At 39.7% G+C, this 22607-nt stretch overlaps 1 protein-coding gene across 1 annotated transcript in view; it reads right to left on the reverse strand.

Annotated features, from left to right (window-relative positions):
• Positions 1–22607, reverse strand: part of ITGA9 (integrin subunit alpha 9) — a 211105-nt gene that overhangs the window by 56509 nt on the left and 131989 nt on the right. The window contains exon 18 of the mRNA XM_071736098.1: positions 15974–16124. Coding sequence (XP_071592199.1) covers positions 15974–16124 — 151 coding nt within the window. The remainder of the gene's footprint in view (positions 1–15973; positions 16125–22607) is intronic.

Raw genomic sequence — 22607 nt, forward strand, 5'->3', positions numbered from 1 at the left:
GTTAACTGCCCTTCAACAGTCTCCAGTATCAGGCTTTTATCCATCTGACAACTCTTCTACCAAATTATGACTATCAGTAAAAGCAAACAAGTATAAAAGTATAGGTCACTTGTGTTTATTTAGCACTCACTACTGCTCATGCAGAGGACATGTGAATTCAAGTATCCTAACACCTATTTACAGACTGCTAGCTCTCTGCTTTTCTATGCACACAAGTTACCAGTAGCTGGAATGTCAAGAGGGAGATGCAACAGAACAACAGTAAACTTACAAAATGATGCTCCAAATATGTCTCTGTTTTTATTAAAGGTTTTATTAATTTCTGAACTCAAAGAATAAGTTTAGTAATGCTCTGAATTCTGTTCATTATCTATGCCAATGTTGACATCACCCCTTTAAAATATTCTTATGATTAGATGTTATTCTTTAAATAGATTAAAAACCCAAATGAAAGGCACAGAAAATTGAGTTCATTGCACAATTTTTAAAGATAACTTGTATTTTTACATAGAAAAAAAAAATCTCAACTTCTTAGAAAATGCATTTGACAGCAGTTTATATTTCTCTTTCCCTAGTAAAATTAAAGCTTTTCTATTGTTGTTTAGATGGAAAAATGTCTCCCCCTGAAAATCCTGGCTACTAGCACACATGCTCTGGAACAGAGAAAACATACTGGAAGCCTAAATATATTGGCAGAACACTCCTGTTTTGAAGATGTTGAGAATTTAACTTATTCGTTTTTTTGATACTGCTGCATGTTTTCCAAGTGGTACAAAAGAAGAATGACAAGAGTAAATACTGAAGAACCCTGTACTTGTTGCCAGATCATATGTTCTTGCTATTCCTTTTCTTGTTGTCACTGCTTTTCTTGTTCTCTAATGCCTGTCTGTGAACTGTGACACTTGACACCATAGGGAGCCATGAGCAGTACCTTCATCCAAGAAGTCCTAAAACAAATATGCTAAGAAAAGATCACAAAAGTCTACTTGCACTGTACACTTCACACTATGCTAAGTCTCAAGAGTGAGATACTATGCATCTACCTACTACATTTTCTCCAGTTTACAGGCATCACAACTAATTCTCCATGCTAGTCACTTGGAATTGGAGGTTCTCTGATCCGCACCAAAGATAGAACTTACATCAGGCACTGGGAAAAATACAGTCTTGCTAAATATGTAAATTTCTTTCTTCTCATAATGGACTCTCATACCTCAGCAATTCCAATTTCCACTTTTGGTGAAGAGGGACACTTTCCCAAATGAGAGTTTAGATGAACATCTGGATGTTTTGTTCCACCCACCAGGACAACTATATAGACCTGAACTGAATTTAAGAACTTATATTTGGAATATACCACTGCATATATGTCTGTTCACAGCTGGCAATCTGCTTCCTATGTACTTAGCTTGCAATGCCAGGTAGCACAAACACCTCCCATGTCAGGAAACTTACATAAAGGCCCTCTGATTTTTGAGGTGGCTTCTTCAAATAACTCTTCATAATATTAGTCTAAAGCCTCTTCAGTTTTAGTATCAACAACTTGAGGGCTTCCCTAGGGTTTTGAGAGCACCACTTATTTTGCTCCTACTCTTATCTCTCCCTGACTCACAATCCTCTTAATATCTTCACTGAGGTTTCAAGGATATGAAGATTTGTAAATTCATTTAATAGCTGCCCCCTGGGCATCCTGATGTACTTTCTTCCCATAGCAACTGAGGTCACAAAATAACCTGGGTCACACATGTACAGAACAATTAGGCATGCCAGAACTCCTGAAAGCTTGGGGATTTTTTTCAAATAAAAAAACTGGCTCAGGTTGAGTTTCCCTATGACTGAGAACAAGTGCAACTCAGAGTAATTTAATCTTGGAGGCCCCTTCTTGTGAATACAACAGCTCAGTTTTTCTAACAGAAAATTCCCCAGATAACCATTCTTTGCTACAAAACAGGGCTTCACTGGGTATTTTACAACTCCAAGAACACAGAGGATCAGTGGTATTACTCACCAGGCACTCTTCCTGGCACTGTACAACAATTCAAGCAAAAATCACATGAAATGGCTGAAATGGTGTGTCTGTTCTACCTGAGATACCCTTTAAAAGCTGCTCTGATTATAGTCTCTGTGCAACTACTGGTCTTATGTCTGCTTGTCCTCTTTCTCAGCAGTACTCTCAGCTTGCTGAACAGATACTATTTCTTCTGTGTTTCTGGGATGGACCCTGCCAGGCACAGACCTTCCCCAAATCCTTCAGCCCACAGCCAATGCTGAAGGCATCAGCAACTCACTTATGTTTGGAAAGCATTTATTACAAACTAAGCCATCAGTTTTGGGGTTTGGTTTTCCTTTTTTTTTTTTGTCCATCTGTTTCAGGAGTCACAATTGCCCAAAGCATTCAAACACCCAATGCCACTGATGTCCAGGTCTCAACACCACACAGACAGGGTCAGACAGAGGAAGGTGCAGGGAAAGCTGCACATGGCAGCAGGATGCACTGCTTCACTGGGGCCAGCATCCCAGCTGACAGCGGTAGCATATGGTGGTGGCACTGGGACACCTGGGAAGGTCATGAGCCCTCTGAGGAGCTGTGAGCATGCAATATGGACTGAGAAAAAAACAAACAAAAAATCCTGTTATTGATAGTAGCTTTGAAGATGGACTGCAGTGGTCCAGCATAGGTGGCCACTGGCTTTGAAGTCAATCAAAGGTTCAGGAAAATTTTCACATCCACTTCAGGGAATTTGTTTTCAGAGCAAAAAACTTCAAGGTTTCATTTCAGGTTTTTTTATGTATTACTTACTCAGCAACTTCAAGCCAAAATCTTGTGTTCAGAAACTCTTTTGCATGTACTTCTCCACTTGCCAAAGCAAACTGTGTGACAGAATCACACATAAGGAGGAAAAAGACTTTCTTTCCATCATGAACGTAAGTTGCCTTTACTCATAACAGCTCTGGAGCCTGAACTTCACAGGTTTCCTCTGTTGTAAACAATTTCCAATCACCAGTGGAATGCAAGTAACAACGTGAATGACATGGAGGACACATTAATGATAAATCAGTATCAACAGCACATACTGAGATATAAGTTCAATATTGACTTGCTTAGCTAGACATTGTAATGAAACTAGCATCTAACCTCTACGTGCAATGACTGAAAAATATTGGATACCAAATCAAGTTATACAACAGAACAAAAAGATTTTGTTTGTTCATCTCAAAGGGCTGTTTTAAAGATGGCACAGGGACCAAAAGTTTTCCTTTTACTTTTCAACACAGAGGTGTTCCCCTAACAAAGCAAATCAGCAAATGTGAATGTCACACATCATAAATTCTGCTGCTCCACAAACTGCTGTTTCACCAGCAAAGAGCTTTGTCATGAGCAGGCAGAACAGCCCAGCTGAGTATGCTGACATGCACACGTCCAAATGCATGTATAAAGCTCTGGGGGATCAGGGCGTCTGGACCTGTATTCTGATAATTAAACAATCCTTTGATTCATTATCAGATAAAAACTTTGAGAGTAGGTTGGGGAACCTCAACAGTTGTTTCATAAAGAGAGCTGGGGGGGGGGGAAAGTTTTCTTTGGCATTAGCAAGAGATTTCCTGTCCTATTCCATGATCTCACTAGTAAATGCTGTAGGCACACCCCACCCCCAAGCCCAGTGAGCCTGGCTTCAAACAGCTTGGATTTGCTTCTTAATTTGTGAAAACAACGATTTCTATATAATTAATTAGAGCTTCCTGCCTCTTCGCCCTCCTCCCTAGATGGAGCTTATTTATAGATCATGAGCTCACCAATCCCAGCGAACACAGCAAATCGTTGAGTAAAAAGCAAAAGAGAAAAACTTTTCTATTTACAGGATAATACCAATATTCTTATTTAATCTCTCTTTCTCTCTCATATACATGTCTTAACTAGAAAAAACTAGCAAAGCAGACTTTTAAAGCACACCGTCTCAGAAGTTGAAGAAGCAGCCAAAATTGTTCACACAAGTGATTAAGCTCCAAAAACATGGTTAAGAACCAGCCCACAAAACCAATTGCATTTTTGCTTCTCTATCTTTTAAGGGCAGGTGGTCAAGTTGTAAGAAGAAAATGGGATTTGGTGATACTATGAGAAGTTTCACCCCCTTTGCTGCCACACTAACTCTCATTTTTAATAGACAGGTTAGACTTACATTAGCTTTCACTGTACTATGCAAGCTAAATCTTTATTTTCCCCAATTGCTGAGCTAAATTTTCTCAAGATACAGGAAATAAACCAAGGAACATCACCAAGATCCAGCACACCCATAGAGCAATTAGTTCAGCTGTCTTGTGTTCATCATGAGGTTGGCAATATTTCAGCCACGCTGTTTGGTCAGGCCTGACTGTATGACCCTTTTCCATACATGTTAATATAATGGTAGCACATAATCTGCCACCAGAGAGGGAGCAGCTTGAAGATCAGACTTCCACCTGCCCCCACAACAACGCTCATCCACTGGAGCACCCTTGAGCATGACCTGTGTGTTACTAGTAACATAAGGAACTCCCTTTAAATCTGGGCAAAATGGGCTGTGTGATTAAGTCACACAAAGCTTTATTAGCAAAAACTGATGGAGTGTGCTCCACAGGATGCTACCCTATTTAATAGTGGTGGATAACCAGTTCCCCAGTGGAGTTGTCCAGGTGAATAATGGATGGAGACACCAGACTTTTCCTGTGACATCTTTACTCTGTCTCGTGAAAGTTTGGAATATAAATAAGAGCCTTACTGCTTTTATATCCTTTCCACAGAGAGTGGTACAAAACCATTCACAGAGGACAACAGTACTCAGCAGAGAAAATGTGTTTTTTGGAATCTGGCTCCTAATAACAAGTTTGCATTTCTGATGCCACCCCTCCCCCCCACAGCAGCAATTAACATCTGAGAAGTGACATTATTGCTGACAGCATCAGTCCAGGAACTTGCAAAGCTCCCCTGCAGCTACCTCCATGTCCCAGAGAACACAAACTTGCTCAGGCTTGGCATTGGTGCCTCTTTTCTCAGCGTAGGGGACTGCTGGTCCAGTCAGGATAACCTCAGGGTCCTGAAGCCCTCTCTAACTCCTGAGCACAACCCAAACCAAATATTTTCCTAGGGCTGGAAAACTCCAGCTTTTCCCCTTGCCATGAAACACTCCCTAGATCCCTGCTGGGAGGAACCACCTGGGCTGAAAGTTGCAAGACAGAGGCCAGCAGTTACCTTGGCTTCAGGTACTGGAAACTTCCCAATGCAGGTTGTTGTCTCTCAAAAGTGGCCCTTGTTTGCTGTATCACTTCCTCCCTTTAGAGGACCAAGAAAGCTGAGAACACAGCTGCCTGTTTGTATGATAGAGCAGTTAACACAATTTAACCCCACAATTTAAAAATACTGAAAATGCAAAGTGAAGGATCAAGCTCAAAAAACAGGGGAATTTTGCAAGCTCAACTTAATTAATGAATATTTTAATGTAATGCATGTCTGCAATTACCAAGAAATTACTGTCTTTCTAAGCCTGCATAAATTTAAGTCTAATAAAAACTACTTAAGCCCATTCCAGTGACTTAGTTTTCACTAAGCAAATCCAAGCTGTTTGTAATCCTACTAAACAACCAGGCTCATACCTCCCATTAAGACACAAGTGCCTTTCACATAACAAGTAATTTCTATAGTGGAAAAATTTAATTACCGTTTGGAATAAAAAGAAAAATAATTCCTTGTTCAGAAAACTCTGTCTGAAACAATAAACAAAATCCTTTCTCTTGCTCTTCTTTGCCTGCCACATTTCAAAACTACATACAGGTACTGGGGGTGGGGGGAAAAGCTAACAGCAAACTTGAGGTCTACTGCTCATACTATTTTCCAGTTGAGGCAGACTCTTTAAAAAGTCTACTGGTTTCAAACTGGGATTAGCCCATTGGTTCCACTCATGACCATAACCTAATAGTTTTTATTTTCTCTGCCACAGGCAGTTCAGATTATAAATACTTGCACCTTACTTTAGAATTCGTATGTTTGGTGGTTGGTCCAACAATTTCTGCCAAGCCCCCAGAGGTCCATGTGTAGCTGACCAGTGGACAGTGAGCCAACTGTGACAGGAAATCCAATGCAGAGCACCCTTGCAAAATAGATGCTTAAAAGTGGTCGTGCATAACATTTTTTTGTTTCCTCTCTGTACCTCTTGATCACAAATGTCTTAAGAAAGAAACCTACAAAAGGTAACCCTGTGCACAACTGCAAGTCTTATGAATCATAAATTGCCACCATATTTTTCAAATTAGACCAAAGATTTCACAACAAATGGAGACTTAAATGCAAAATAGGGAAAAATACACAATCCACATGTACCAAAATATTGCAGAATGGTGCCTATGTAATAATGCACTGACAGTTTGCCAGCCAGGATAAAGATTTTGCTCACAGAAATGGGAAGATACACCCTTTGATAACACTGTGCCAGCTAGTACATACACTGATAGGCCTAAGGCAACTTCCATGTAGTACTCACCATGCCCTTTAGATTCCACATACAAAAACACAGTAAAACTGAGGAAAACAATGACTAAGGGAAAATCAACTTTCTGACTCCACAGTGATCTATTTCAAATGAAATAATAAAAACTATTGCACAAAACATCTGACACACATTCACATAATTCAGCAGTAATTTATCTAGATTGTGCTATTCCTTAAAAAAGTTTCTCTATAAAACTGCAGGACTTTGTTTGATTAAATGCCTGTCCAGACACAATGCAACTATCCAGTACAGAAAATTAAGTCTCAAGAGTAAATTATACACTGGCATGTTTCTACATCCTTCATACCATTGCATGAATATCCTAACTGCATGTGCTGTTGTAATCTACCAGCAGTGCACTGCATCTGATTACACTTTTATTTAAAAAAAACTGTATGGACATGTATGTTTTAATTATTGCCTAACAATCGGTGAATAGGAATATTAAGATAAGTTTAAGAGCACCAGTGCATTCTCATGTGTATGAATCCAACCTCATGAGTAAGCTCTTTAATAAGGCAGGGAAAAGTCAGACAGGGAAGATGCTAGGAAGAGATAGGGCTCTGGTTCAAGCTTTCCTTCATCTCACTTTAAATGTAGATGTATGCATGCATCTGCTCACATGCATCCCACACTACTAAATCACAGTTGCATGGTAACATTAAAAGAGAAATTGATTTTTAATTATTACAGATAACTCATATGTTATATACATTATTATTCCATAATTAAAAAATACCTTCAAAACATGCTTCTTTTAAAATTAAAAGCAGGAGAAAAAAATCAAGAAGGAGAAATCAAATAAATGAACATTCATTTCCTAGTGGTATTTCTGAAAGCACAGAAAATAAATGTCCATAAAGTAAAGACAAGTTTCTGCATGTAAGGTATCAATTATATTGAATATTGGTGTATTCAACTGCAACACAGCTATTCCCTCCCAGTGTTACAATGAAAAGCCTAGATTAATAACAAGTTCAGGAAATAAATTCAAATGTCATCAGCTACACCATTAAATGAAAAAGCAAATGGGAAACCCCCTATTATTTTAAAAAATAATAATTAAAACCATACCGGATAAAGAAACAAAATCAATAAAATCAAGCTTGCTTTTCCCCTCTCCACCTTCTTCCCTGGTGGTAATATTCAAGTGCAAAGAATAATATTAAGGTAATAACAGTAATAATGAATGAGCTTGGTTTGGTATTTTCTTGGAATTAATAAACCTTAGCTTAACCTACAATCCCTAACAACCAAAACCAAATCTGAATCCTCAGGAAACACATTTTGCAAACACACACAGACTTGGGAGTTTCTATTTCAGAAACTCAAATTCAAGGTACCTTAGGACTTCGTAGTAGAAAAAAACCTGATGACATGATAAATGCTACATAACCTAGAGACACTTGCTGAAAGTGACAGGTATAATTCATTATTTTTTTTTTAAACAAAAGCTTAACAGCTTGTGAGGAGGCTTTTCTTTAAGAAGTGCCTCTCTGCTTTATAGAGCAGTCTTTTTAGTGTGCTCCTCCCTTTTCCCTCGCTAAGTGGAAAGTCACTGCGTTACTCTTCTGCAGATGGTTATGGCAGAAGTCAAGTGCAGGTTTTCTGGCCTCTTCCCAAGGGCAGGCTGTGACAGCACTGCGGGCTGGGAACACGCCTGGCTCGGCATCCCCTGCAGCCTGCCCGGGAGGGGGGGTTTGCTGAGACAGCCCAGAGAGGGGTCCTCCGCTCCCCCCCGGGGCCTGCGATCGAGCCAGCTGAAACACTTCTCACTCCTCTTGCTCAACACCTCTGGTTTTGATGAAACACCACAGGAAGCTCGCTCTTTCTCTGAACACAAACACACACACAAAAATCTGGGGCCTGAAGGCCTCCTTCAGAGGGGGGGTTAACTTCTGCTAATAGGAACGCAGACTGATGCTGGCTGGACCCAGGGTTACAGCTCAGCTGCCCTGGGAGAAGGCAGCCTGCCTCACCTAGGTCCCTAGATAGGACCAAACTCCTGAGAGTTTGTCCATCATTTTTCTGAAAGAGAGGAATGAGAAGAAAAAGGGAGAGGAAACACAAAGGAGAGGAGGAAAAAAAAAAAAAAAAAAAAAAAAAAAAAAACCACAAAAAACCCAAACAAACAAACACCAACCAAAAACCAACCAACATATCTTTCACACAATAAGTAGAGAGTCAGAAATTTCCTTGGTGTCAAACTCAAGGAAAGAAAAGCTCCTGATTTCTTAAGCAGCTCTGGCCCCACCTTGGATTTTCAGCTGAAAACTCTTCACACCCTTACTCATCTTTTAGACTCTGCAGCTGTTTTTTTTTTTAAGTCTTTTTACAGACAGAACTGCTGTTGACTTCAGAGAGGCTATGCCAGAAGTATGACTGCAGGATCATGCCTTGTGATTAATAAGATGAATTAAAGACAGTTTTGTTTTTATTTATAGATCCTGTCAGAATCACAAGAGATAGCTGAACAACTATGGTGAAAAGAGCAATTGACACCACTTCCAGCCACACAGCACAATAACAACATTCTGCAGGACCAAGCAATGTATATGCCTATATACATGTATACATTTATATCATACACATAATGAAAATATGTATATATTGTTTTTTTACATAAACATATATATTTTTCCCACTTGGGGTATCATTTATCTTCTGGCACCATCTTGAGCTGCCTGTCTTAAAAGTGACTAAAAGAAATGCTTGCAAGACCAGAACTGCCCTTTCATACCAGAAACTCGATAAACTTAAAGTTTCAAGTTACAAGAAAAACAAACCAGAACCCCAACAGCTTTTTGCTGTAATGAAAGCCACTGAAAGCCAATTTCATTTAAGTCTTTTGCAGAGGATGTCAGTCTGAAAAATTTTAAGCTTCACCCTTAAGAACACAGGAGACAAACCTTGTTCCACAGATTTCTCACCTCAAACATTAGCCACTCTCTCTCCATTCAGTATAAGAGCAAAAGATTATAATGGAGACACTGGGAAATGGGAAAGTCACTGGTGATCTTTCCCAATGGGAGAGCATAACCTGTAAATAAGCACACCCTAGATCAAGAGTACCGGGCTCACGATATACTAGGCTCTACCTTCTCTGAAGGGCTTTTTCCCTTTCTCCCAGAAATGCAGTTTATCAAGATAACTGACTAAATCGTTGTGGCTACATCTCAGCAATTGAGGCAGCTGAATCCTTTTTCCAAAGCCCTCTCACATGGCCAGCACTGATGCAACCGTGGCAGTGGTTCCTGGATCTGTATATATCCCAAAGGTGTGCACGGGGTAGCAGTTCAGCCAGTGATCTATGGGCCACACAGGGAAATGCAGCTCAGGGAACCCTTCTTTACCCTCTCAAGGAGGTCTTATAATTTCAGTGCTTTAGATTTCCTTTCCCTTCCTCACCTGAATCGAAACCAGGAGCTCTACTGGTACCTGGCTATAGAAAAACCCCACCTTGGATAGTAAACACCAGCAGGTAGGTTGGGACTCACTCTAAATTGGTTTTGCTATAGCACAGGTTGTCTTCTAGCCTCTATAAAAAAGCCCATCTCACATGACTGTATTCACCCACACAGCTGTTCTTCCTTTAGAATACCATTCCCTTCACAGGTCCAAGAGGAGAGCAGGACTAGGCAGTCAAACAAAACCCCTCCTAATCTGAGCTACACAAAGCATCCCGAGCTTTGGTTCCTCAAAACCACTGTGTTTATAGATGTAAACAGTCAAATTAAGAATAATGAATATCTATTTCTAGGACAAACACTTTCCACATCACATGACCCAGACCTGATAAGCCAAATCTTCTCAATATATGTGGTCCCATATGTTATTCCAGGACCATCAAGTCCTTTAAAACAGAGATGTTTGGTAATAGCTTATTAATTCCAGGCTGTTTTAAAACTACCAGCTCTCCCCCTCCCCAGATGCTCACTAAAATGTATAGCACATTTTAATATTGCAAAATTATTTTTTACTATGTCTAACCTCACCTGAAAGAAGCAGACTTATAATCCGAAGCCCTGCCTTCTCAAATCTGAAGTTTCAGCTGCCTTCTGTGGAAATGCTTAAGGTGAGATCCCCCACTGAAACCTACTGCTTCTATGAAGTTCCATGAAAGCTGAAGATTGCAAAAACTTGGGTTTTAAAGCTAGTTGGAGTTAGCTGCACACAGTTTTGCAATGCCAGAGTCGTTTAGGCTCTGGGAACCTTCTACACTACCAGCCTTCAGTTACATACCTAAATGTTAAGCTGCTGTTGAAAAGGGGATTCAACTTTCCAAAGTCCCATAGGCTCTTCCAACACTAGGCAGAACAAGACCTCACTCAAGTCCTGTAAAATCATGGCTCCTGAACCATTTATTCCAATTGAGATTTTGCCAGACAAACTTTGGGGTTTGCTTTCTATTCATCAAGTTAATTTGTTGAGAAAAATAACAAAGACTTCTTTCAAATATACATGATAATTCAGAGAGGAAAAATTTACAGTACTCCAATCAATACTAATTACACAACTAAACTGTGTCTCCAATGCCCATTCCATGAACATGGGAGTGATGCATGAATCCTAAGTGGAAAATCTGGATCAGAAGATTCCTGCCTCCTAAGAGCAGGGGGATATTAAATGTCTGGAACAACCCCTGGCCTGAAAAAGGTGCTGTTCCCTACTTATCACTAGGGAAGCATAAATGTTATAGTTTTACTGGGCATCCACAGAAAAATAAAATTAAAATAAACAATGAAGTCAGACATCTTGAGCTGCATGGGGTTTTTTTGGTTCCAAATTAAGAAATCAAACAATTTTACTCCTGGGATGCAAATTTTTCTGGGAATACCCCAGAACAAAAGCATTACACTTGCAAAAATGGAGAGGTGATGTGGTGTGGTTACTGCCATACTACTAATATTCCCAAGCCCTGGCTATAAAAGCTCTCCTGGCAAAAGGGTTAAAATCCCTTCATCTAAGTAATATATATGGCTCAGGCAATCTTCCAGACACACTTGTGTCAGAGCAAGTGGTCACAGCTTCCACACTACTTGGCATCACTCCCCTCTGACCTTCTGGGAGAGTGGTTTACAGAAGCAAGTCCAACTCATTCCGTGAAAAACCAGCTGGATTAAATAAAACCTCTTATTTTAAAAGTTTCTGATAACCAGTTCGATGTGAATTGAGCCTGATCGTCTGAACTTGTCTGCCAGTGGATCCAAAGGGGCAGTAACTGCTGGAAAAAGAGACACAGAACATCCAGGACCTAAATTTTCTTCCAGTGGTACAGCTGCATACCAAAGGGGGTATGTGACTTTGGCTTTTGTGCCCTATCAGTACCCTGGCCCCTGCCAGCCTTAAGACTCTCAGAAAGCATGAGCAGTGTGGGAAATCGGTGTAAAAGAATTTCCAATATGGAAAAAATGAAACTCCACCTGTGTCTCTGGTCCTTCTGAGCAATCCTAGTCAAGAGGCTCAGGAAAAGCACTCTGGGAGTGAGGAAGAAAGAGTTGAACTACAAATTGCATGACCTCCCTGCTAACCCAGAAAGCAACCATACCACATTACCTTTAGAAGAAAAAGCCCTGAGCCCATAAGCAACATGACTCTGGTCATCAGTAATATTCACAATCAACACCACAGTTTCAGGTACACACTCACAAAGGAATCATAGGAAATGACTGCAACTGAGGAAGCCAGAACCTTGCTGCTCACCCTGTCCTTCCTCAGCCCCTCTCACTTCTCTCAGCTGTCACTTGTGGACATTGCTGTGAGAAGCAGGAGAAATGTTACACCTAAATGTCACAAAGCTGGCTTTGGATGTTAGGAGCTGAAATTTAGGAACAATACGTGGCTGGAAATGACAGTCAGCAATGGGATTTCCTGACCTGCTCTCTCCATAACCAGAGCTGAAATGTGGAGTTAGCCAATTAATTCCTGATAGCCTCTGCAGAGCAGAGATTAATGTCATACATGTTGGGTTATTAATGTTGGTTTTACTATTACCATGTTATAGATGCCATTTTCATACCACTTCTATCTTGTGCCATACCATTAAATATGGACCTGCCCCACCACACTGAATGCCACTGCCGAAAAAATGACAGTATTTTTTTTATTAATATAGGGAAAAATAGCCCAGTGCATTGAAGAGTAGCTAATGAATGGTTACCAAAGTGCCTACTGCTGATAAGCATTTCCAGCAAAACACCACAGCCCAGTAAGCAATTTAAATAGATGCAAAATGCTGTCAAAGTTAGTATTAATTTTTCCAGACTCCTGAACACGCAAGCAGCATGCTTCATTCTTCTAAAGAAAGTGGTATCACATCTGTTAAGCAGATTTTTCAGACTCTGTAATTCAACTTTCCTGAAGTTGAATTAAGACTATGGGACAATAAACTTGAATATATGTAAAAGATCTGCTCTACACAGAAACGGGGAACAAGATTTCTTTATCAACATAGACCACACGTGGTTACTTAGAAAGATATTTTTCTTTTCTTTCTCCCTCTTTTTTTCCTTTCTTTCTTTATTTTCTGTTTTAAAGAGAACATAATTAAATCTCCCCTTGTGTTTCAAAAATTTCTATTTCTTGAAATTCACTGCAGCACAGTCCCCCTGTGTACCTGTAAACCAGCCTGCCCCTTCAAGGGAGAGAAAAGACAAGGGACTTAAGTGCACTTCAGGGAGAACAGGCAGGTATGAGAAATTAGCCCCCAGAGCCATGTGCCACATATTCTGCCTCTCAAGAGAAGGGTTGTCTGTCAGGAGCTGTGAAAATTAAAATCTGGGCTTCGTCCACGAAGCTGGGGAGGACTGGCTGCAGTGCAACAGGAAAATCAGACAGTGGAATATGTGGAGTCCCTTAAATACCAGTCAGCAAATGTTTTTTCACCTCATATAGAAGTGGCAAAGCCCTGCCAGGTAGTCTATTGACTGCATCTCATGAAATTTCAGTCTCCAGAAAGGAGAGGCTAGATCCACTACTGCCCTTCAGGGAATGATACCATCTATGTCCCTCAGCCAGGTATTCATCTCTTTTTAAACACAAGGTGTGACATTTTGTCTTGATAATCCTGTTGAAAAAAAACAGCATTACACTTTGGCACTGTCAGGTCTCATCATAACCAGTTCACAGAAAAAACCAAAACTGTGTTGAATCCACTAGACATGTCCCCACTGGGGACAAAAAGAAAACCAAGGGATTTACAGCATCCTAAAAGGGCTCCAGAGGCAGGTTACAAAAGCCCACCATGTGGTCATCATTCTCAGAGTCACTCTGCCAAAAAAGGATCAAGCAACGACACGGAAGAGATTGTTCTCTTCCACTGTAACATTATTCACTAAAAGGCAGTTGCTGCTCTAAGTTTCCCACAAGAAGCTCTTTTGATTCCGAAATTGCTCCATTAAAGGAAATCTTAAGAGTTGTCATTTTTACTCTGGCTTTATGTTCTGGATTTTTGCCTGGGCAATGTTCAACCAGGAACAAAATCTATTTAAAGTACATGCACAGTACATATTATGCATAGATGTCAAGGGACAGAAGTAGGTCATGAAACACGGAATTGATGATATTTAAATACAAAAAAATCATTGTTCAAAGAGCTAAGGGAAAACATAATACTGTAATTGAAGCTATGAGGTGGTAATCCAGTTTTCCAACTGGTCAGATGGTGAGGCCAACAGTACATTAGATTGTCCTGAAGCAAAATCTTCAAGAGAGGAAGTAAAATAGCCCAACACAACTTTTTGACTCAGTTCTTTTTTAAACTAAAACACTCAGCATACGATCCTGTTTGCAAGACTTGAGGACGAAGGAAGTCTAAATGTTTCCTTGATGTGTGCTGTATTTTATTTTTTTAAAAAGAAATGCTAGCTATTAGCAGAAGATACACTGCATAGTTAGATAACCCTACAATAAAAGCAGCTGAAACTGCACCATATAGGCAGCATTCAGAACAGATGTTTGAAGCCTGCTACAGACCCAAGCTCAAGGTGAAATACCAAATGAAACAGCCCAGTCTTCAGCTTGTTCTCTCAAAGTGTCAAGGAAACAAACAACTATGTCAATTGGTGTTCCAGTTATTCTGCAAAGAAGAAAAAAACCCCAACACAACAATTGCTTAAAAGAGCATACATCAGGCTTTGTTTTTTTCCCATTGCAAAGAATAGAAACCCTCCCACTGACTTCAGTGGAAGCTGGGCCAGCCTCTGGAAATGTCCACAAAACCCTCCATTAAGCAGAAGTTGAGTATTTGCATAAGGTATTTGTATTTTATCCCCTGCTTTTTTCCTCCTGATAAACTGCACACTTGCATCACATAATGTCTGAAACTTTTAATATAAAGACAACTTTGAGGTTTGCAAATGTATTGAACATAATAGTAAAAAACTAAAACCAAGAGAATGAACATGTATAAGAAACGATCATATTTTGATTTCTTCTGTAATGAGTTAATTTAAGAGGTTTATAATAAAAATCTATCATAAACCATGACAAATAATGGCAAAATGTCACCGATTCAATGGACCAATTTAATCCCATACTTCACAACAGTTGTGCTACTGTTTTTAACAACACTGCCCTTATGGTTTACAAAGCAAAGCAAAGCAAAGCAAAGCTCCAGCAGAAACACAAACGACTGTGAAAAGCAGGAACAAACAGCATGTTGTTATGATTGTACCGCTCCCATTCTGCACAATTATTTTTACATTACTCACAGTCAGACAACTTTCATGGCCATCAGTTAGTGAAAAGCTCAGTTCAGTGTTTGTTTTTCAAGATTATTGCTAAATGAACTCATGCTAATGAAAACATCCAAGGTGTCCCTGCCCATGTAGGGGGACTAGATGATCTTTAAGGCCTCGTCCAACCCAAGCCATTCTACGATTCTATTAAGTGTTTAAATCTAAAGGTAAAGAGACTAAAGCTCAAAATTTTCACCTGAATCCATGCAGAAGAAATCAGAAGCACTTTGAGGGCTTGGATGTAGTGATGTGTCCTGGCCACAGCCCCAACTTGCACCAACACATAAGCAAAGAACAGCATCATATCTGGGTTTCAATGAGGGGAAAATGCAGGAGCCCAGATCAGGAAATGACCAGGACTGCTGAGTGCAGTGTGGTACCACTTCAACTAGAGACATCCTTTTTATTCAGTGGTATTTGCTATAACCCAGTCTCCTTCTACCTCACCCAAATAGTCTTTTTCATTAGTACACCCCAAATAGCAGTGTGGTATCTTCTAGATAAACACAAAAGATGTAGATTTCATAGATTAAACCCACAAAAGATTAAAAAACTCCATCAGAGATCTTGGAAGATATTCAAGCCAAGAACAACCAGAAATAATGTCCAAATACCTTAGCACTGTGGACCAGGCCACCTCCTGTCTCTACATCCTGCAATTAAATTGGTTTAAAGTTAAAAGACTTCGCTCAAAATGAAATTGGTCTTTCTTACCTTTTGCCACATTTTGATGAAGAAGAGCTCCCCAGAAAAATTGAAGAAAACATTTGTGTCGTAGGCGTCATCCCCAATATTAGAGATGGAAATGTTGAGTGAGATGTTCCTCACTGCCCCCAGGGCCAGGTAGGCAGTTCTATCATCAGCACTGTAGGCAGAAACAATTACATTGGTTTAACTCTGGGCACCTTTCACCTTTCCTTATTCCTATTATGGAAGTGTCATAACTCAACTGCTTAAAGTCACAGCAATTAATAATTTAGGAGTGTTTTAAATGGCCAATGCAGTGTGCTGGGGGGGAGGGGCTGTACTGAGAATGAGCAGCTCCTTTCATTTTGTCTCTTAATAATTCAAACTTATTCTAACATTCTAGTAACTCTCTGAGTATCTTAGAGCTATGCTGTGGGTAGAAAAAAAAAAAAAAAAACACAGAAAACAGGGTCATATAAAACCAATAAATAGGTGTAAATGGAAAAATGTTTGAAAATTACAACCACAGTCCACTGAATGTGAAAAATCTTTCCTTGGATGTTTACGCTGGACCCAACATCTTCTGCAAGTAGAATACCAAGGAAATGGTTGAATTATAAAAATAGCTATACATCATGAATTAATACATTACTGTAATGAGACATCACTGACTATGAGTACACAAACAGAGAAGTGCACCTATAGCAGTAAATATAAATATTCATATACACACATTTATTATTTTATATTTGGTATATATTTAAATCACGCTAAGTCTGTGCTGAAGGTAAACTAGCACAGACAAATGAAGACTAAAGATCTATCACATGAAAATATAGTAATGATTCACAGATCTGCAGGTCTAGGAACTAAAAGTGCAGTAAAAAATGGTGTGAAATGTGACGGGTATAAATGTAGAAATAACCTAAAATAGCCAGCATACCATCATAATGGCTACAGTTATCCTAACCATAGTCTAAGACCATGCATACACCCCAGAGGAATGGGAGACAGTGTCACAGGGAAAACACTAAATAGCTGGTTAGTAAAAGGCAGAGACCTCCAACCACACAGCAGAGAGATGCTCCAAATTATTTCCTCTGGGGCACAGCCAGACAAACAGTCAGAAGGAAACTCTGAGGAAACACACCTTGCAACACCCACGCTGCCAGACCCTTCTGCAAGAAGCATGTGCACACAGCAGCACCCAACATCACAGAGAAATCTGAAACCACCCAAGCCATCTTCATTCACCCATTTTCATGAAGGACTGGATATGCTGGGGACATCTATGTAGGCCCAAGATACTCCTCCTCCTATCTGAAAATGTCAAAGGTGAAGGACAGGAGCTGTGCTTAAAGACAGCTTAAAGGTTTCTGAAGGTATGAACTGGAGCAGCTGAGGGCTCTGGTGAGTGAGCAGTCCAGAGCAAGACGGTGTAGAATCGGGTTTTAAAGCTGACAGCTGTGGATTGTGAGTGTAACCTTTTCATGTAATGCAGGCAATATTTATAGCATGTTTGTTTCCTGTATTTACTTCATTTATGATGACCTTCATTTATTTAGCTCAAAATTATGGCTGACATTTCAGCAGCAGATATAAGTCACAAGGAAACATGCCTGATTCCTCATATTTACAATCCACTGTGGACACCAACCAATCCTATTGATATTAGGATACTTCACTTTCTAAACATTATGGTTTATTCCTGCAGTCAGCTATCAGTGCAAATAAACATTTTCAGAAATGTATGCAGCACAGGACTGACTGCAAAACTAGTTTGAGAAGTCAAAATAATTGGAGTTGTTGCCCTCTACATACCAAATAAATGGGACAACTGTGTGAGAGTACTCAGAAGCATTTAGACTTTTGGCCCCAACTTCAACATTTACTATTGAAAATCAAATCATGAAGATACACTAAACAATGCACTGGGATTTTCTAATAATCCAAATCTAATAATCCAAAGTGCACATTTGGAAGCAAAGAAATAAAACAAACATTTCCTCCTCATGAACTTCATAGTCTCACTTTTTACATTAACTTCAAAATTTAATCAGCATCTATTCCGTCAGCAAAACCTGGAAGAATATTACAAGTTCCTTATCCTATGCAGGGTTGATACCAAATGCAATGCATGCTACACAGTTTTGTCTGAATTAGTAGTAGCAACACTTTAAGGTTTAAAATAAATTCAAAACAACTGAGAATACTCTCCTTTCTACTTAAAAATGAAATAAAATAATGACTAAAACAATGACTAAAATAATTTTTTTAATGAAACCCATAACACATAACGTCAAAATAAATACTATGGGGTTGTGTTACTCCTCGCTAAAGCTGTTACTCCTTCTTTAAAAGTGCATCTCAAAATGATGTTTACAACAACACTTTCCCCAGCCGAGACAGAAAATCCCCTTTCTAAGAGCACATGGTAGTTGCTCCTACACAAAATTCACACACAGACAAGCTCTGCTCCTAGGCTCATAGCAGAGCTCAGGTTTTAAAGGTTATACAAGATTGTGCTGTAAGCCCTATTTTAAGAGGGCAGCTTTCTGACTCATTAAAGCTGTGTACATCTGGAATGAATCAAGTTCACTTGCAGGGAGAGAAGAGGATTAGGAATCTCCCTGCTCCCAGGCTGTGTTTGCTGCTCAGGAGCACAGCGTCACGGGGCGCGGACAGCCAGCTGCAGCACCTCTGCTGCCAACCCAGTGCCATCCTCCTCCAACCCTGCCAGACCTTAAGCAGCCTGGATTTTTGATAGCACAAACCAGGACACTGCCAAATCAGAATACATCAACTGAAGAACTGTTGTCACCCACCAGAAACAAGGAAACAAACTAAAGCCACCCGTTCATCTTGACAAGCAATGTTAAAAAATTTACGGAATGTAATCAAACAGTGGCTTTCCATTCATGTCTTGTTGGGTGAGAACTATAAAGCTGCCAATAGACTGCCCATGGCCCTTGTAACCTTGCTCACATCAAGGAAGAAAGGCTCAGAAAAAAAACCTCAAAAAGAAAAAAAAGGGGGGGAATATCAAGACAGTCACTTAATTGGACAGAACGCCACCATCTCATTGTATCAGGTACTACACACAGTGAACTGAGTAAGAGTTCTGAGCAGAAATAAATATGCATCATATATAGGCAACTATGTTTGTACACTTACATGCATCAATATTTGCATGGAAAGGGAAAGAACTCTGCTATTCAGAAATACTATATACCTGCAGCTTTCATTCAAATGACCCAGACTTGCAGGTAACAAACAGTTCTGAAAAAGCTGGCTCCAAATTTCTGCCATGGTTTTGAATTCTCTGGCCATGGTACCACACATCAAATGTAAACTGAAATAGTTAATTTTTTCCTCTTAAGTGATTAAAAAAACCCAAATTCCAGGATAAAACACATATCATCTTTTTTGCATGCTTTAACATTCTTTGCTAATGCCTGTGCTGCATCATTGCACTATGGTCATCAGGAGAAGAAAAATGAGCTGGGAAAGGCAAACTGAGAATTTCTGCAACTTTCATTTCCCCACTCCCCAAAGATGCTAGTGTTTTTATTAACATGGGTCAGGGGAGACATAACCTGCATTCCAAAAGGTATGCAGGGACATACATCTCTACTTCCTGCACTAATGTGGAATTTTTAAAAAACTGAAAAAGCACTCAACACTTCCTCTCAGCCTGTGCAGATCATACATAGGGCAAGGAATGGGACAGGGGTGCACTCACCCTGTTAGTCTGGGTCACTTTCACTTTTATATTACGAGCCTTTCTTTTCTTAAAGCAAATTGGCACCTATATGGATAAATCACTAGTATTGCTCAATGGACAGTAGAAGTTAAAGCTGAGGTCAGTTTGACTGCAAGAGGGTAAAACCGCTTCAAACAACCGAAGTCCAAGCTGTCCTCCATCACTATCAAATGAAATTAGGAGCCTCAGCTTTTATTTCTAAATTAGTGGAAGGTGTAAGTCAGTCAAGAACAGACTGTTCCAAACAGACTTATACTTTCAACAACCAGCATTGCAGTTGGTCTTTGCAATTACTATGATATTTGCATATTAATTTCATCTCACAGCCTCACAGCCTCTTTACATCAACCCCAAAAAACCTTTCTCCTGTTGCATTTTTATCATAGGTTCCAGGGTCAGTTGAACTTTGGGGAGGAGTTTTGCAAATACTTAAACCTCAAGGGCCAATGAAAAGCTAAAAGCCTCAACTGATCTTCTGGGAATTCATTTGATGACTCAGTGCAAAAGTGAGGTAGTAACTCCATAAACAAATTAAATCAAGGAAAAATGTTAAAAAAACCCACAGGGAGCAAAGCTATTGGATTTTACATTGCCTGTTTATCCTGTGTTGCCATTGCATGTGTGTTAAAGTTCAATTCTTTCTGCAAAATTCACAGCCTATCTACACCAAGGGCTCAGCCAAACACAATATGATGGCTTACTCTGCATTAGCTGAGCTTCTGCCTTTTCTCTCACTCACACTGCACTCACAAAGGCACTGAGAAACCTCACGAGGTCATGACCACAGATGAGCTGAAATACACTAAGCCAGCTATGGTACACTAGCTCATCAGATCATTTAATTAATGATCCTTGCTATTTCACAAGTGGAAACTTTCCAGTGTGCTCTGAGTAGCAGATAACATGAGGTGATGGGAAAAACATAACAGAGAACTGAAGGAGTGATCAACCAAGGTTCTCTATGAGTAGAGTACAGTTTGGGAGCAATATCAACCCAATGCTGCTCCCTAGAAAGACTGAGTAACAACATGTCAATGCTTCCCCATAGGAAATGGCAAAATATCCAGTATGAAAAAAGCACTTACTGCAGTTAGTCCAGGGCCACAGAGGTGGGACTGCTCATACACATACCTTTCTGGAGCAGAGCTGCCATATGTAGCACTTCAGTTCATATATATATATACATATATCACAGTTCAAGCGTATGACACAGGGCATTACCTCTCCTACACTTCAAATTTAAAAATTAGTAAACTTGAGTAGTAAACAAGGCAGGGAGGGGGAAACACTAGGAAATCCTTGTTACTACTTATTATGGTATTCATAGAATCATAGAATTGGCTGGGTTGGAAGGGACCTCAGAGATCATCAATTCCAACCCTTGATCCACCGCTGCAGTTGCTAGACTATGGCACTAAGTGCCACATCCAGTCTCTTTTTAAATATCCCCAGGGATGGAGAGTCCACCACTTCACTGGGCAGCCCATTCCAATGCTTGATCACCCTCTCTGTAAAGAAATTATTTCTAATATCTAACCTAAACTTCCCCTGGCACAACAGGGGAATTTTAAAAAAAGGTGATTTTTTTTTTAAAAAAAAGGTGATTTTTAGTTATAGCTAGTTACCACATATTTAAAGCTTCTCTGGAAATTGCCCTCTCCTGCTCAAATGTCATTCTCTTCCACATAAATGTCCCATAACTACACAATAGATACAACTCCCAGCCACCTATGTCTTCAAATCTGAAAATAAAAAGGACTGAGCAGAACACAACATCTCCATAAAATACCTGTTATTATCCTACAGAAGTCCGGTGACTTTTAGTATTATCAGTAATTTCAATTTTACCCAGATGTTCAGAATCCTTTATAAAGAGAATTGCAGAATCAATGGGGAAAGAGCTGCTACTGTTTTCAGACAGTATTTACTCCAGGGAGCAGCTTTTGGTTTGACTGGAGTTACCCTGGTTTATGAAACTGTCACATGAAAGCAAGATGAATCACAGCCTCTACAGAAGCTCCAATCTAATCTTTCACCTTTGCAGACACACAAACAAAACATCATCTTTTAGAACCACAAGCAGCTTCCTTCCAATCAATGGTAACCTGCCCCCAGGACAAAGTTATCCCCACATGCCTGTGTAGGACAGCATCCTAAGGTTGGAACACAAAGAAAAACTAGTTACTGGTGGCAGAAAGAAATGTAAAAGATAAATGGTACCAAGCACATAGCTGGAAGTTGCCTGCATTGACTGATGTCAAAGAAAAAAAAAACCCAAACCTCACATCTATATGTTTTCCCTATTCGTTACAATACTGAATATTGCAATATTGAAATAGGCAATTACTGGCCTAAATTACTGGCCCTGAAACTTGAGGATGAATTAGTAGCATTTTCTGACATACTATTTCTAGGAATCAGATCATTAGCAAAGTCACCACATAAACCATGTGTTTACCACAGAAATCATGCTTTCTTGAAACAGTTCTCTTATTATTAGCTTCTATTGCTTACCCCATCCCTAGAATGCTGGGGTGCCATACATAATTTACAAAACGTGTTCAGCTGAGTTTTAATGAGGGTGAAGGAGACCAGTGCTCTATCCAGCAATCATTTTTAGTGGTCATAAAAAGCAGTTAATCACAGATGAAACATCAGAAAAAGTACAGGTTTGTTTCTTTAGGAATTTTGTTTTGCAGTAGCAGGTGTTACACATAACAAGTTATCTCTAAGTGTCAAACATAATACACATAACAAACAGCACGTGTCCTCTGTAGCTCCCACAGAAGCATTCGGATGATTTACCTGGTGATCTCATTCTTGTCAGATCTTGTAACTGCAGGACATACTACAGAAAAAGTTCATGTAGATGCACTGTGAATGAGTTTGTGTGTATTA

Source organism: Heliangelus exortis, chromosome 2, assembly GCF_036169615.1.
Source record: "Heliangelus exortis chromosome 2, bHelExo1.hap1, whole genome shotgun sequence".
NCBI lineage: Eukaryota > Metazoa > Chordata > Aves > Apodiformes > Trochilidae > Heliangelus > Heliangelus exortis.